Source organism: Bombus bifarius, unplaced genomic scaffold (assembly GCF_011952205.1).
Source record: "Bombus bifarius isolate JDL3187 unplaced genomic scaffold, Bbif_JDL3187 scf7180000009125, whole genome shotgun sequence".
Classification (NCBI taxonomy): Eukaryota; Metazoa; Arthropoda; class Insecta; order Hymenoptera; family Apidae; genus Bombus; species Bombus bifarius.
The window spans coordinates 1,638,334-1,655,322 of NW_022884914.1; the positions used below are offsets into that span (position 1 = coordinate 1,638,334).

General features: G+C 29.6%; 3 protein-coding genes across 8 annotated transcripts; all 3 read right to left on the reverse strand.

Annotated features, from left to right (window-relative positions):
* Positions 1–343: 343 nt before the first annotated feature.
* LOC117213742 (glutamic acid-rich protein-like) lies at positions 344–7,594 on the reverse strand. Of its 6 annotated transcripts, none has more exons than XM_033459363.1 (12): positions 7,438–7,592; positions 6,779–6,853; positions 6,260–6,462; positions 6,065–6,132; positions 5,901–5,978; positions 3,777–4,243; positions 2,948–3,104; positions 2,685–2,846; positions 2,114–2,608; positions 1,910–2,045; positions 1,599–1,824; positions 344–1,517 (listed from the first exon to the last, which is right to left on the reverse strand). In XM_033459363.1, the coding sequence occupies exons 2-12, from the start codon at positions 6,802–6,804 to the stop codon at positions 965–967; spliced, it is 2,571 nt and encodes an 856-aa protein (XP_033315254.1). In that variant the 5' UTR covers positions 6,805–6,853; positions 7,438–7,592; the 3' UTR covers positions 344–964. The 6 variants fall into 6 exon arrangements, with proteins under 6 accessions (XP_033315254.1, XP_033315253.1, XP_033315256.1 ...); XM_033459362.1 differs by having other exon boundaries at positions 1,599–1,821; positions 2,948–3,107; positions 7,438–7,590; XM_033459360.1 differs by having other exon boundaries at positions 965–1,517; positions 2,948–3,107.
* A 583-nt stretch (positions 7,595–8,177) lies between these two features.
* Positions 8,178–12,522, reverse strand: LOC117213634 (protein zer-1 homolog). The gene is made up of 9 exons (XM_033459133.1): positions 12,063–12,522; positions 11,376–11,643; positions 10,986–11,295; positions 10,686–10,891; positions 10,423–10,594; positions 10,001–10,324; positions 9,772–9,921; positions 9,441–9,693; positions 8,178–9,301 (listed from the first exon to the last, which is right to left on the reverse strand). The coding sequence occupies exons 1-9, from the start codon at positions 12,520–12,522 to the stop codon at positions 9,099–9,101; spliced, it is 2,346 nt and encodes a 781-aa protein (XP_033315024.1). The 3' UTR covers positions 8,178–9,098.
* A 666-nt stretch (positions 12,523–13,188) lies between these two features.
* Positions 13,189–16,768, reverse strand: LOC117213680 (ribonucleoside-diphosphate reductase large subunit). Its single transcript, XM_033459225.1, has 11 exons — positions 16,611–16,768; positions 16,418–16,506; positions 16,168–16,345; positions 15,711–16,074; positions 15,333–15,637; positions 15,075–15,237; positions 14,593–14,981; positions 14,319–14,506; positions 13,909–14,217; positions 13,509–13,697; positions 13,189–13,419 (listed from the first exon to the last, which is right to left on the reverse strand). Exons 1-11 carry the CDS (start codon positions 16,645–16,647, stop codon positions 13,204–13,206), a joined length of 2,427 nt encoding a protein of 808 aa, XP_033315116.1. The 5' UTR covers positions 16,648–16,768; the 3' UTR covers positions 13,189–13,203.
* Positions 16,769–16,989: the final 221 nt, after the last annotated feature.

Below are 16,989 nucleotides of genomic sequence, written 5' to 3' on the forward strand. Positions count from 1 at the left end.
ATAATTTTGTGTTATATTACACTGTACTTTTCTTTTCCATTTTTATAATACTATGATAAAAATAACGTATCAATGAATGTAATATATCTTTTACACAAATCTGTTATAGTTCAAAATGATGTTAACTTGAATAGATCTTATGCCATCTTGTGAAGATTGATGAAAATACACACAACTCAAACACCTATATCATATACATTACCACCAAGGAGTAATAAATATAAGTTACATATATATACATAAAATATTATAATAAAACTAATGCAACAAAATTTATCATGAATATTAATAGGAAAATTTGTTTATTTTATTGAATTACAAGATAAATATAGAAAACAAAACATTAAGATGTATAATATTTATTACACTTATCTATAAGTGACAAGTTCATTGATTTTGTTATATGCTCATTTACAATTAATAATTAAAAATTAATCGAATATTTTTGTTGTTTTCTGTAATTTCCACCAAATTTTCAATGCACAAATAACCGCTACTTTTACACATCTATACTTAACATGCTTATACGAATAATTTCCTTTACAGTTCTTGCTAACATTTATGTCACTAAATGTGCGTACATAGTGACTTTCTTGAATTACAAAGGAATTGAACATTATGAAGTTTATATCGGTGTGTACATTTCAAGCATGTCCAGTATTTGGTAAATAAGATCTAAACAAAGTTTTATGTTCATTACTTCATATAAAATAAACATCGTTAATGTCACGCATTTTTACAACTTTTTATACAATAAACTTATACAGAACAAAATATAGTATTGTACATGGGTTTTTATCAATTTGATCCAGAAAATAACTGTTTAATCTTATAAAAATAACTTTTATATGAAATTCAGACATATGTATATTTTCTATAGTTTGTAAAGTTTTACACAGTTTTGTAGAAAAAATGTTAAAGTCACATTAGGATATGGTTGAAACGTACTAATAATTCTTGAACTTTACATATCTATTTTTTCAATTTTTACTTTCAGCTCTTGCTTTTTTGTATTTTCTTTTTCATCTATTTCGTTCTTTTCATTGTCCCTTTCTTTATCCTTGCCAGAATGTTGTTGTTTCTTATCTGAATTACGGAAACGATCATAACGAGAATCTTCATCATCGCTAGATTTACCTCCTACTTCTGTTTCTCTTAAAATATCGCCCAAGTCTTTATCAACATCATCCCATAACTTATCGCCACTATCGCCGGGGTAATCATCATCATCATCTTCTTCCGCTTGTCCATTTTTATTCTCTTTCGTATTTTTCTCAGATTCAACAACCCCTTTTTGCTCAATTATTTTACCTGACTCAGCAGTATTAGTCCCATCAGTTGTAGTTACTGGCAATGTGTTATTTGTAGATGGTGGTTCAGAATTAGTTGGAGATTTAGCATTTTCTGTACTATTTACAGCATTTGGAGTAGAAGTATTATTGGTAGATGACGATGATTGCAGATGGATTCTTTCTGCTTGTCTTCGCAATGCTTTATCATCATTATCGCGCACATATCTGCATAATATATTACATTTAGATCAACAATTGTATACATAAAAGCAAAAATTTTATGAAATCATTATTTTAAAAGTATACCGTTTAAGATGACTTCTGGTTGAACAATGGAGCGCTATTGCTCTTTCACTATTTTCACTACGTGGTAGATATGTCTTACACAATTCACAAAATTGCACTTCGACACGTTTTATGTATTCTGCTCCCACTTTAATCATTTGTTTACTTTTAGGTTTCTTTTCTGTGTCGTTTGTGCCTTCATTTTCTGGTTTTTCTTTTTTTTTCTCGGGAGACTCTTCATCTTCTGCTGTAAATTATGTTTATCTAGTAATTGTTATCGAAGTAATATTTATTAGAGAAAGAAAAATGTAACGTTCAATAATCGTACGTACCGTCAACATCACCTACAGAATCCAGAGTCATAAAGTTATCAAGATTAACTTCCTTGTCATCTTCTTCAGGTCCACTTGAATTCGCTTCCGCTTCACCATTGCCAGCGTTCATTCTTTCTTTCAATGCACTTTTCCTCTGAAAGATACACAGACATAAAATATATTAAAACTCCAAAAACTTTAATATCGCAATAGGAATAGTACCTTAATGTGATCCAAAGAACACATATGAGTTTCAAATAGCATTGGTGATCGAAATTGAATACGACAGGTGCGGCAAAATGGTGTGAGAAATCGTTTCATTTGACGATGGGAATCTGATAGCTGATGTATTGCTTTAAGAGAACGATAATTAAGTTTACAGATCGGACAGAACATGGTACGAGAAGGCAAAGTACCACGCGCAGCATCTCGGGCCTCGACACGTCGTTGTTCTTGTCGTTGCAAGACACGCATACGAGTCAAAGTTGCTTTGTGCCGTGATGCGATTCGTCTCATTGCTGCACTGTGACGGCCCGAATATAAATGTAGCGAGTATTCTTTGAAAGTAACACTACGATGAGCACAATGTGGACAAGTTAATTTAATAAATTTTCTCCCATCTCTTCTACTAGGTAACTCTTCTGAACCAGTAGTTCTACCATGATCTGTTTTATCATTTTCATCTCTTTCTTCATCATCCCCATCGTCCTCATCATCCTAAAAATATACGCATGACAAATGTTCACCGTAACGGGTTAATTCAATTAACAAAATTTATTTTAATTGGTCTCACCTCATGTTTTCGATCATCTTCATCTTCTTTTACTTCGTCTTCTTTCTCTTCCTCATCTTCGGTGTTTTGTCTTTCCCGATCTTGTTTTTCTTTCTTTCTTTTTTCATCTTTTTTCTTTTTCTCTTCCTCTTCCTCTTCTTCTTCATCGTCGCGTTCATGCGGCTGAATTAATGTCGGTAAATATTACAGTAAGTATTGCCATTATTAGCACACAATATGCATATAGATAATAAGAGCAAATATTATCAGCCCTATGAAGTTACCTTATCATCATCATCCCAATTACTTTTATTATCATCATCCTCTTCATCGTCATCGGAAAATTCAGCGTTAATAGCTTTGGTCATCTCTCTATCCTTGTCCTTCATGCTCGTTCCTGATCCTGACTCCTTTTTACTTCCGGATAGCCTAGTAGTACCGCTACTAACGACACAGCAATTTTGTTTTGACTTACATTATTTCCCTTCGTCTTGTTCTGGTTCCTTTGTCTTTCATTATATCATCAACCAAAATTTTGTTTTCTTATAGTTGATATACAGCAAATATCGCGATAGTATTCGTTTTTCTTTTATCCCCCATAATGAATGCATTTCGTATTGCAATAAAGGTCTTAACTATTCGGCCTTTTTGCTCTGCATTGTGCTCTTATGTCTCCGCATTTTCGCGTTTTAAAATATATATATATACATATATATATATATATAAGAAACAACGTTCTTATACTGGTTTTAATCACCGCTATGTGTAAGAATGATAAATAATGATCTCGTAAAGTACAAGTATTATAGTAGTTCTCATATCAAAAGTAATTACATTGTATTTTGATGATATACACATTGTATTTATGCATGTGAGAATCAATTCCCTTTTTTATTTAGAACCCTGCGAAAAGTTTGCCTCTCGGCAGTACAATATTGGTTTCGTGCGATCATTTGTGTCATTTTTTGTGTTTTCTTTTACCATTTATATATCTATCATCGTCTTGACTTTCAGGTCATTATACTCAGATATAGTCAGTTCGTTTACTGACAAATAAGCAAGCAGGCTACTAGGACGGTATTGCGGTTGGTAAGTGATTTATTAATTAATTACCTCCTGCGCAATTTGGTTGTGGTCATGCGCACACGCTGGATGTAGTCTCGCGATCGCGATCCTAGCAGCTTGCGTCGATAGTCGAGCGAGTGTAGAGTACGCTTGCGAGCCATGATGACGTCCGATCGAGAGCTCATACGATGGAATCCACCCCCTCTACCGCTTCCACGAGTTGAAATGCGACCTCTGTAGTTTGAGCTTTGATGCGATATTCGCCCTCGGCTCGAGGTATATCTCTGAGTTGGAGGTGCCATTTCACTAATTCGAGGGGGTGGTGGAGGTGCATAGCTCCGCGATGCTGAATGACGGTCCTCTGAGCGATGATATGACGAAGCGCGTTCGCTTTGTCTCTTGTCCTCATACACGGCCGAAGACGACGATCCCTTATTATCGTCATAAGGAGCTGATGCAGATGAACCACCATACGACGAAGAATACCTCTGAGAGCCGCTACCGCTACCTCCACCCTGCCAAATCAAATTCAATTGTGCTCCTTCCCATTGTATCTTTCTCTTTTCCTGCCCTTCTTTCTTTTAATCTATATACATTCCTCCCCTTTGTTCCCTCCTATCAGATATTCTCCATATATTTTTTTTCTAATTCCATTCCAAGTTGATTCTTTTGCACTCCCTTATTTTACCACTCATTATAGTGCCAATCGTTTAGTACAAAATCATCCAACCTTGTACTGTTACGGTCACTACACCCATTCCCGTTGGATCACCAAAATATTATTTACCTCGCCTAAGCTTGAAAAGCACCTAAATTATATTTTATCTTTCATATTTCAAATATAAGTAACTTTGCATACCGCTTTTTTTATTATATTAGAAACAATTTTTAGTTTTCAAAAAATATAATAGGAGTCTTGTCATTTCATTTCATATGTACGAGCTCTGAATAGTAGCTTTGATCAGCATTCGTTTGCTTGAAGATATCAAATGAACTGAATTCTGCATGATTCTGGATTAATTGTTGATAGACCTTTCCAATTTTAATAAAGATAGATGTATTTTTATATATTCATATTTGTAAAGCATTCTTTCATACAATGTTCAATGCCTCATGCACACTTATATGAACCAAGAAATCAAATAAAACTAATAAAATTGTAGTTATATGCATATAATGTTATATCCTTGTATATTTTCTTTAAGGATAAAATATGTGAAAAATATATTTGTGTACTTTCACTGCTTTTGTAAAGCTTTCCAGCACAGTCTAGCTTCAACCCATAGATATAAGGTACAGATATATATTTAAAAAAGGTTGATGTTTCTCAGTCATTTTCAATTGAACATAACTTAGGATGTATGTCCTTTACATTGGAAAGATCTACGATTTGACGTTATTAACAATTTATTTCATTATCTCAATGGTAAGTTTTAATGGATGTAATTTAGAAAATTGTATAGAGCAGTATTTGTTAAAAATTTTTGCGGTGTGGCAATGCAGGGATGCTTTCAACATTTCAATAACTGATCTGCACTGTGCAGGAAACTGGTTTAGTTGCACATATTGTTTTACATAGAGAACAATACTGATGTAATGTTGGCATTTTAAAATTCATATTTCTATATGTATATGTATATATATATATATATCTATTCATTTGTTGGTTCAGATACTTTTCAGGTTGTTCTCAATATTTAATGCAACTGTGTGCAGGCAATAATTAAGTACCATCTAGGTGTATTTCATCTTTTAATTATGTGATGTTTTCGCAGTGTTCCACCAGTAGTGTCCCAACGCAAAAAGAATGGGTGTTCAAGTAGCCGTTGGCTCGTCGCTTGAAAGGAAAGTATGACGACTTATGAATGCCTTGCCTACTGTTTCATTTTTTTTAAATGTAAATGTTTAGACGAGTGTCCTGAAAATATTTTTTATATGGAACAAAATACTTAAAATTTCATAGTTAAATTTTATGTGAAAATCTTTCAGGACCATCGTTTGTTCATGCTATGTAATTTAAAAATTTGAAAACATTTGTGAAGCAGGGCTTTCAAGATGAAAAAATGATTCTTGACCACAGCACGGCAGGAGATTGAAACAAAATAGACTAACGCTTATTTGAGGTGTCTTGCAATAAAAATATCACTACGCTTATATGTATAAAATATATACCTGGTATGAATCACTTCTCATCCTTTTACGAGTTGAATCACTCGACGATCGATGTTCATCTCTTCCAGAATAAGATTCCTAAATAAAATAATAATGTTTCAAATTTATGTCACTCTCTATGCACACAATTCTTTAAGTTACAATTCATTTATTTACATACTTACCCTTGGTCTTTTATAACTATTTGAATGTTCACCTCTTCCTCCTCTACTAGAATATCTTTCAGACCCTCCTGTTATAAATATAAATAATTTTTAATATTACTTATAAAATAAATGCTCTTCATAAAATATTAGGTAACATAAATTTGTTATTATGGTCATAAGAATTATATTAAATGTACACAAATATTAACTAACCAGAATTATACTTTGACCGAGAATCGTAACTGGTAGTTGAATATTTAAATCTGCCTCCTCTAGATGAGGAATAACCTCCTCTGCTAGACATATTTCCTCCTGTGGATCCACTGTTCCATTCATTTCCACTACCACCTCCTCTTCCCCTATAAGAACTGCCTCCTCGAGAATTAAATCCACGGCCACGAGAACTCATACTAGAGCTATAAAAAAAAGATAAGAAATATATAAAATATTTTTTATAATTAATACTGAGCTTTATATATATAACTTTATTATTTTTTTAAATGATATTAGGTATAAAAATAAGCACCATATTTAAATGACATTGATATTTAATACATAGTATATCTTTGTGACAGAAAGAATTTATTTAAGATCAAAATTTGTAAAAAATTATTTACAACAACAAAAATGGTATATTAAATGAAAATATACATATATTTATGAATAATATAAAATAACAAAATATAAAATCCAAGCGGATATAAATTTACATGTGCATAATCTATTACCAACCTGCATTTATGGTAGCTATAACTCATAATTAGGACTTATAGATGGGTTATAGATGTCAGATATGGTGTCAAAAGTCTATAGACAAAACAGGAATGTTTATGTATTGCATTACAACATTAAAATACATTCATATGTATTATAACCTTCAGTTACATTAATTGTACTTATTTATTGTTCTTATGCAATGTGACACGAAATTACCAAAATATTTAAGTTTTTATATATATCGTCTTCACAAAATCGACAATAATATATAAAAATAAGGTTTACATCATTATCTATTTAAATTATTAAAACAGTGACAAATTTTTTCTATAAGATACATAAATATTTTAATAGATAACATTTCTACATTGTAAAATGTAGTTCCTCACGATACCATCATTAAAATATATATTTCATGCTGCTCGTAATTGTGCATGATTTTGAACAAAGTGCTTCAACGCTTATTACATTTAATAAATATTATAATCGTGAAACGATATATCTATATTTGAATGATAAAATATACAACCTTTTGCAAAAATTAATAGTATTTCTAGTGTGAAAATCAATAACTTCCTTCTTTATTCCCCAAATTAATGGCCACACTCTGCGAGAATTTTAGAACCATCATTTTATCTAAGAAATCGTCTTTATATAAACAAGATAATACTTACTTTATTAAAGTATGTGAATTTTCCTTTAAGAGATTTCAGTAAGCGCAATTTGTACAATAAACTTTAAGTATTTGGCACGAAATTACACAGACATGCCGTGGACGCGCGATTCACGTAAAATGTCGTCTTCCCTAAAGGCTGTGGCGTCACTCTTCTTCCAAATTCTAACGATCGTTTGGAATGAAGGAATCGAACCGGAAGTTAGCATCAACTTGACTCATACACTCGTTTTAATAATATTCAATGACTTACTTGTCGTATGCAACTAATAAACACTAAATCCATAATTTTTAATAAACATATATCATTTTACGCTATTCTAATATTTTTTGAAAATTAAGTTTTTGTTCATTGTACATAGTATATTCTGAAGGAATTGTAGTTTGAAAAACTAAATTGCTTAACATGGCATTAAAATATTTACGTACTTTAGCAAATTCAGTAGATACATTAAATATTTTTATATACATAAAAACCAAACAATTTATAATATTTTTATATAAGAGAACAAATAAATATTTTTTAGCTATCAGTTATTATCAAATCTTTAAGTATTAAGTAATAAAATATAAATTTCGTAAAAGTCATTCTCTTACTGCTTGCATATGTTCTATACACACATATAAAGATTAAAGTGATCAATATTTTATCAGAAATAAAATTATCTTGTTAATCATATAAGTAGTAAAAATAAAGAGAATTGTAGGGCACAAAAAAATAAAGAGGAAATCAGTCTTATGTAACTTTATGTTATACATTAAACAAATCAAGAATTTTTGCAATTTATTACACGCATACATTAATATTATGTAACGATTACAATAACAATCATTTAGATAATTATTCACGCAGATTTTTTGCTAGTTATGTAAATTAATTATTAAAATCTACAAATGTATACTTTATGTTGTAATGTTTGTTTTACAGTTTAATTTTGACAATAGCATCATTATTGCAAAGAATTTTAGTTTTAATAATAGAGATGTACAAATTTGTAAATCTAATTCATCTTATTTCATTTTAGTTTTATTTACATAATAGAGTCTAATGTATCTTTTTATTTTAAATCTTTTTTGTCAAATAAAATGTAATGGCAACTAATAAAGTTATTTATGATACAAATATCTACAAAGAATTCACACAAGTATAAGAAACTTAGTATAAGTTTGAAAGGTGTCACAATCTGTTACTATTTATATATATAATGATATTGTTATTGTTATTATTTAAACAAATAACTTCAGTCTAATCTTAATTTGTTCTTATTTATAATACAACATGGTTATGTACATAAATCAAAAGTGTTTAAATTTGAATATTGTTTATAGAGATTGATTATGAACATCAAAAATATTTTTATTAAACCAACTACTCTTTCGTTAATAATATCATTAATATATTAATATATTTGCATCCATGATCCAAATATATTTCATAACATGTAATAAATAAAATATGTAATGAAATGTTTATGTGATGAAAGTGCGAGTAAGATTGTTTGACCACTCAATTTCAAATTTACAGTTTGGCAAACCAACATACAAATGCTTTAGCAAGTTTTATAATCTTACTCACACTCTTTTCTTTAGGAGACTTTTTGTTACAGACATAAAACATTCTACTTTTTATGGTGTTTGAATTATAATAATGAAAATTGACTTTCAACCATCTGAGCTATATATATAGTCTTCATCTAAAGGGGAATGAACATTCATGTCATTGGAGTTGCTACTATAACGACTACAATTTTCAATTACAATATGGGCAAGTTCTTTTATACGCTCATATGGTCTTGGATCTGAGATTAAAGTATTCAATTTCTCAATTCCTCCTTCTCGAATAACTAATATGCAATATTTATGGGCTGTTAAAGAAATAATTATAGTTTTAATAAAAGTTGCAAGGTAATAAAACTTCAAAAAAATATTTGTATGTATGAATATATAGAATGGAAAAATGATTGTATTTAAAATAAAATTAAATTTTGCAATATATATACTCACGATAAACAGTTGTAAGATTAGCAAGAGCCCAAACCGCCCAATGTTGACATTGTGGTGTATGATAAATATCTACCAAACGTAACAGTGGTAGAAATGAGCGGTAATTAATATTACGTTCTGATGATATATCCCATCGTTCAATAGCTTCAACCATAAGTTCAAGAACTACATTTCGACTAGGTTTTTCTATTGTCCATGCTTCAACACCATCAGATGCTATGTGAGCTAATATCCCGACTGCATTATATGGTACCTAATAGCAAAGAAAATATATTAAGTATTGTAAAAATATAATTATTAAATATATTGTCAATATATAAGTATAAAAAACCTCAATGCTTTCTCTGACAGTACGTATTAAATTTGTGAAAACTACCATGTATGGTAGTTGCATTAGATGCACTCTAAGACTTTGTACTTCGGCTACATTACCAAGTAAACCCATCATATTTTTTAATAATTCTTCTTTGCGAGAGTATTGCTGTAAAAATAAATCATTCATGAAGTAATTGTTTTTATTTAGTAACTATTTATTAATAAGTAAGATTAATATTGTATACCATCACACATCTATAGAATAATAGCATGCCATTTTCTTCAAAAAATCGTTGACAATTTATAGGAGTTTCATCAGTTACATTCCACATAGTTGACCAAGCTACTTCCATAACATCATCAAATGTTCTAGATTCAACTCTGTATTTAATTAGTTCAAGCATTGTTTTTATGCAACCTAGATCGCCTAATAAACGCTTTTCTCTGCCTGTTACTTGACATGCCAAAGTATTTAAAAGAAATATTCCAATACGTTGAACATAACTTTCCTGTTGTGCATGTTTAGCTAAATGCAAAAGTAGTTTTACCAATGTTTCATAGTGTGACATCTAATAAAAGGTAAATAAGAATTATTAACATTCTTTAAAATATATTTTACAATATAACTGCATATGCTATTACTGCAAGTAACAAGAACAATACATACCACATCTTGTGGCAATCGGAATTGGTATAATGTCAGGCAACCATTACGCATCATAGTTTCTTCATTTTTATGAATACTCATTCCAACAAGAAGTGTGCGAACAATTCTCCTTTTTAATCTTGCTTCAAGTTCGCCTTTTTCTTTCATTTTTACAATATAAAACAGTGCTGCACTGTTAAATATAAACAATACGAGCTGTACTCAATTTTTTGAAATATATGATAAATATAACAGTATACAAAAATCATATAATATATAAATACCTTCCAGATATTTGTATATCTTTCAGAGTAGGATATTTCTCCATTGCTTCTAATACTGCGCAAAGTGCTTGATCCATCCTATGACAATTTTCATATCTGTACATATGATATAAATCACTTATTACTTTTAACATTAGATCTTCTCTATTATTCATATAAACGTGAGCTGCAACCAATATTTGATCTTCATTTGCATTTCCTGCAATCTAGAATTTCAAAAAGCAGAATAATTAAAAAATAAATGATAAAATATACAATATTATTATGTATTTGTTATAAAATATTGCTTTTACTATTTACCAATTTTGCTGGAATATTACGTCGCCTGCAAGGTGCATCATTTGCTCCATAAAGTCCTAAAAACTGTAAAGGTCTATCCACTCTTGAAATAAGACCTGGTATATCACAAAGATTATTATTATATATGTCAGAATAGAAAGAATTTTCAACTGTTTGTATTCTACGATCTACAATTTCTATTCCTGCTAAATTTGTCCCACTAATATCTAAAGAAGTTAGTTGAGGCAAACCATTTACTATATCAGATAAGATTGTATTAGGATTTGCAAATATTCCATCTTCTGGATGGATTTGAGAGATATCCAAATGCCTAATATTAAAAACATTGAATTAAAAATTTTGAATACAATATTTTATTATACCATAAGTCAAATATAAATAAACAATTACCTTAAATGTTTCAAGTGACAGATATTGGTAACAAAGGCTTGTGCTTGAGAAATAATTCTAACATTATATAAAACTAAGGATACTAAATTAGGAACCAAATGAAAATAATCAAAGGTGCCCATATCAGAACTATTGGACAAATCTAAATTTGTTAAATTTGTTAATCCACCCAAGAGTATGTTATAATCCAAGGCACAAATTTGAACATATTCTATAGCCAAGGTCCGTAGATTTGGTATTTTAAATACATGTCCTTGTTTCTGGTATGCTAATAATTAAAAAGTATATACATTAATTTTATATATTATTAAATAAATATACTATATGTCATTAACTTAATATCTCTTATATTTTTTTTTCTTTATGATACAACTAAATGCAAATAATATTAATAATAAGATATTCTAAATATATTAATAATTAAACTGCAAAATAATAATATAAATGCTTTATTCATAATATAAAATAACTCATACCTTAATGCGAAATAAATATTTTATTAGTAACTATTTATTATTAGTTATTAATTTGAATAATAGCATATCTATGTTTTTTATAAGACATAAATTGAACATAATTTTAATTATTAATAGATATCAATAAAGAAAAGTATAATAAAACATAATAGTATCCTGACAGTGGAACTATAGATTTTTATAAGTTATTCTAGTAGTAAAGAGTTCTTACCTGTAAGTTTTTCCGGAATAATTCCAGAACTACCACGGCATACTAAAGTATGCAAATTTTCTGCATTTGCATTTATGTAATCAATAGATCGGTCTGTTAAATTGGGACAATCTGTAAGTTCTAATCTTACAAGTTTGTGATTTGCAAGGATCTGTACTGAATCATCGGTTATATTGGATCCTACAACTTTGACACGTTTAAGTTTGGTTATCCATACATTTTTGAAAATCGTAAAGAAACAGTCATGATCTTCGTTTATATCGTTTCGTAAAACGTATTCAATAAGTTTATCGCATATTTCGCTTGGGAAAACCACTCCTTTTAAAAGATTTCGATATTCACACTTATCCTTTACTGAGATAATGTCTAAATTTTTGCAGATTACTTGGAAACATAATTCTGCAAGAGATTCTGGACCTATGTATTGATCTAAATGAAATAAGTCATCCAAATCCGCCATTCTATACGGCAATTTAGATAAATTGCGTAAAAAGACTCATAAGAAAATCCTGGCAACAATTACGCAATTTCAACTGTCAAATATGTTAAAATGCATCAGCTGGATATCAGTGCCAAAATTCGTTACAGAAAAATCCTTTTTTATTAACGTTTCTTTATTTTCCTTTGATCAGAAAATAAGATCATTACATACTTAATCGGCTCAAATGCCGAATCACTCACAAATGAGTCCAAAATGAATATATTCACTCTAGATCTTTAACGAAATTTACACAACAGTTAACTAATGCGCAACTATGTACGTCTTCACGCTTGCAATTTTGACATTTCACTTGACTACCGTAGTGACGCTGTTCTCGAACACTTGACTGTAGCAGCATATAAAGAACACAACAGTGATCCACATTTATTTAGATTTAGTTGACTACCCTGTTTCGCGCGGAATTTTAAATTATAATCTTTATATCTTAATTTATTCGAAACCTTTAGTGCAAATAATAAATATTAAATGTTACAATGTAAAGGAATAATACATGAAATCAAGGGCAAATAGTTTTATTTTAGAATTTTTCAAAATTATATGGTATTAACTATATAGTATATAGTATTACAAAAAATATGCTTAAATATATATAATACTCATAACCGTATACAAAACTTGAAAAATTGTAAACATTTATTTCTATGATCCACAGGCCATGCACGCATCTCCATTTTCACGAGAGCATGCGAATACTTCTATGAGTTCCTCATTGTTACTTTCATTGCTACTTTCAGAATTAACAGATTGATTAGAAGTAGCACTGATTGTATTTCGTAATTTTGACTTATCAACCGTGAATTGTAGGGCATTTACTGCTGGTTTCGTTCTTAAATAATACATACCAGTCTTTAAACCCTGCAAGGTGTTTTTGTATATTTAAATAAGTTTCATTAAAATAATTATATAAAATTTTGAATTATAAGGATTAAATTAAGAGTACTTGCCATCTTCCAGCCATAAAAATGCATTGAAGTCAGTTTTTCTGTTGTTGGTTTAGCCATATGAACATTCATTGACTGTGACTGATCTATAAATGCACCACGATCTGCTGCCATTTTTAATATTACCTTCTGTGGTATTTCCCAAACGGTTTTATAAAGCATTTTTAAATCATTTGGTATACGTTCGATATTCTATAACAAAACAAATCTATTATAATAATATTGTAAAGAAGGGTCTGTTCGAAAGAAGGAACTATTTGATTCTGAATTTAGTTAAATTAAAGGTATAGCACTACTGTATCGCGTATGGCATCTGTGCTGGAACACCGAGATTCGGATAATTAAAATTCTAGTTAATCAGGACGTCAGATCCTGATTATTGAGGTTATTTATATAAACCTACCTGTACAGAACCATTATTTGCTATAATTTCATTTTTCATATCCTCATCCCAAAGATCTCTTTCAGTCAGATCTCGTAATAAATGAGGATTTACGACTTGAAACTCTCCAGACAAAACTCTTCTTGCATAAATATTACTGGTATATGGTTCTATAGATTCATTATTTCCTAAGATTTGTGCAGTAGATGCCGTTGGCATAGGGGCGATTAATAAAGAATTTCTAACTCCATGTTTAGCAATTTTTTCTTTCAGAATTGTCCAGTTCCATAAATTAGTTGGAGTAACATTCCACATATCATATTGTAAAATCTGAAAGTACCTAAATAATTAGCATATATATTGTGATATACTAATGCTATTATGATAAATTAATCATTAAAGTAAAATATTTTTACGTATGATTTACTTACTCCTTTGCTAACTGGACTACCTTCATAGGTTTCATATGTACCTTTCTCTGCAGCAAGTTCGCAACTAGCCTCTAATGCACCATAATATAGTGTCTCAAATATTTGGATATTAAGTTTTTGTGCTTCCTCACTTTCAAACGGATATCGCATTAAAAGGAATGCGTCTGCAAGACCCTGAATTCCAATCCCTAAAATAAATATGACAAATATTAAAAAATATTAAAACTATATGAATATTGTATACTTGATATTTCACATAAAAATATCTATATACCTATAGGCCTATGTTTAAAATTTGATGTTTTTGCTTCATGAACCGGATAATAATTCACATCGATAATTTTGTCTAAATTACAAGTAACAATTTTTGTTACTTTTCGCAGTTTTTCAAAATCAAATGTCTGATTACTGGAGTTTACAAACATGTTCACTGCGATTGAAGCTAAATTGCATACAGCGATTTCATCTGGACTGGAATATTGTACGATTTCTGTACACAAATTACTGCTTTTGATTGTCCCTAAATTTTGATGATTTGATTTACGATTACAATGATCTTTATAAAGCATGTAAGGAGTTCCTGTTTCAACTTGAGAAACAAGAATAGCTGTCCATAAATTTCTCGCTTGAATCTGACGTTTATATCTTTTCTCATTCTCATATCTAAAAATAATATGTATTTATTTAAAAAAATGTTCAACACTGTCGATATATTTTACTATGTATCATCAATATATATAATTTAATTTAATTTACCGTGTATAGAGAGCTTCAAATTCATCGCCCCAAACATCAGGTAGACCAGGAGATTCATGTGGACACATTAAAGACCATACACCATTATCCAAAACTCGTTTCATAAAAAGATCAGGTATCCATAAAGCATAGAATAATTCTCTTGCTCTATTTTCTTCTTTACCTGTCAATTATTATTAGATATAAAATGTTAAGTATAAGAATATTAAAATAGGTAATCAAAATATTCCAAAATACAGAGACAAACATGTAGCTTACCAATATTCTTTTTAAGATCTAAAAATTCAAAGATATCTGCATGCCATGGTTCTAAATATATAGCAAATGCTCCTGGTCTTTTATTTCCTCCTTGATCAACATATCGAGCTGTATTATTGTATACTCTGAGCATTGGAATTAAACCATTAGATACACCAAGTGTACCAGCTATTGGTGTGCCTCTTGCTCGAATACAATGTACATTAAGTCCAATACCACCAGCTGATTTGCTAATAAGTGCACATCTTTTTAATGTATCATAAATTCCATCTATGCTATCATCACTCATTGTTAGTAAAAAACAACTGAAAAATATAATCACTAGATTATTACATTGGAATGGATAAGTACATTTTATTTTAATCTTGATAAACATACCTAGACATTTGCTGTTGCCTAGTACAGGCAAAAAAAAGCGATGGAGATGCATGTGTAAAATAACGTTCTGATAAAAAATTGTAAGTTTCTATAGCTTTATCAATATCTTCACCATGAATGGCAACTGCAACTCTCATTAACATGTGTTGTGGTCTTTCAACAACTTTCCCTTGTATTTTTAATAAATAACTTCTTTCAAGTGTCTTAAAACCAAAGTAATTATAACTAAAGTCTCTATCATAAATTATTGCAGAATTTAACTTATTTGCATTATTTTGTATGATATTGTAATATTTCTCACTAATAACAGGCCTAACTTCATTTGTATAATGTTCCTTTACATTATATAAGTTATGTATTACTTCTATAAATGGAAAGGGAAGATTCAAATAAAAACGAAACATTGAATTTCTAAATTAGAAATAAAGAACTGAATTGAACATATTTCTTATCTTACCACTAAAACTTTTCTTTGTTTCTTTATGAAGATTAGATATTGCAATTCTTGCAGCTAATATCGCATAATCTGGATGTTTAGTAGTCATAGTTGCAGCAGTTTCAGCTGCAAGATTGTCTAATTCAACGGTGGTTACACCTGAATATAAACCACTGATAACACGGAAAGTAATTGCAGACTATGAAAAAGATATAGAATATTAAAAAATAAATAATTAAGTAATAAATAATCTGAAAATAAGTAAACTTACAGGATCCACATAATCCATATCTAAATTGTAGCATAACTTTTGAATCCTGGATGTTATTTTGTCAAAATGAACATCTTCTTTACGTCCATCTAATAATTACAAAAACTGATTAGTGTTATAATAATAAGATTCGTAATAGGATTACATTAAGATTACTCGACATAATATCAGAATAATAAAGTTTATAACATACCGCGTTTTATCACATACATCTTTCCTTTTCCAACCATTTTAAGATCACAATTAGTTTACGATTAAGAGATGGAAATAATTATTAAACTACTTGTCCTGTAAAGTAGTTGGATTAGTTTATGCTGTCGTCCTACCGGCTTTTGGCGCGAATCGGAAGTAAAGATTGTCGTCACGTGACATAACATCGTAGTTTGGCAGTTTAAGTATGAAAATTTAAAGGTTCTTAGGCTGCTATAAATCAATTAAATTTTACATAATATTTAAACGAATATGCGTTTTTCTATTATTATATATAAAAACCATTAAATTATCCTTTTTAATTATTATTTTAAAGGAATAAGTAACTAATAGGAATTCAAATAATAATTAATAAGAATTTT

What these genes read in the sequence shown, in the direction of transcription:
- LOC117213742 (XM_033459361.1), bottom strand. Translation starts at nt 6,804, where the DNA reads ATGAGTTATAGCTACCATAAATGCAG. An exon ending in ATAGTTATAAAAGACCAAGG is followed by an intron (nt 5,979 to 6,064) that starts GTAAGTATGTAA and finishes TATTTTATTTAG; the next exon opens with GAATCTTATTCTGGAAGAGA. An exon ending in TTCTGTAGGTGATGTTGACG is followed by an intron (nt 1,825 to 1,909) that starts GTACGTACGATT and finishes CATAATTTACAG; the next exon opens with CAGAAGATGAAGAGTCTCCC.
- LOC117213634 (XM_033459133.1), bottom strand. Translation starts at nt 12,522, where the DNA reads ATGGCGGATTTGGATGACTTATTTCATTTAGATCAATACATAGGTCCA. An exon ending in TGTCACTTGAAACATTTAAG is followed by an intron (nt 11,296 to 11,375) that starts GTAATTGTTTAT and finishes TTTTAATATTAG; the next exon opens with GCATTTGGATATCTCTCAAA. An exon ending in TCCGATTGCCACAAGATGTG is followed by an intron (nt 10,325 to 10,422) that starts GTATGTATTGTT and finishes ACCTTTTATTAG; the next exon opens with ATGTCACACTATGAAACATT.
- LOC117213680 (XM_033459225.1), bottom strand. Translation starts at nt 16,647, where the DNA reads ATGGTTGGAAAAGGAAAGATGTATGTGATAAAACGCG. An exon ending in ATATGGATTATGTGGATCCT is followed by an intron (nt 16,346 to 16,417) that starts GTAAGTTTACTT and finishes TCTTTTTCATAG; the next exon opens with TCTGCAATTACTTTCCGTGT. An exon ending in AACAAAGAAAAGTTTTAGTG is followed by an intron (nt 16,075 to 16,167) that starts GTAAGATAAGAA and finishes TTCCATTTATAG; the next exon opens with AAGTAATACATAACTTATAT.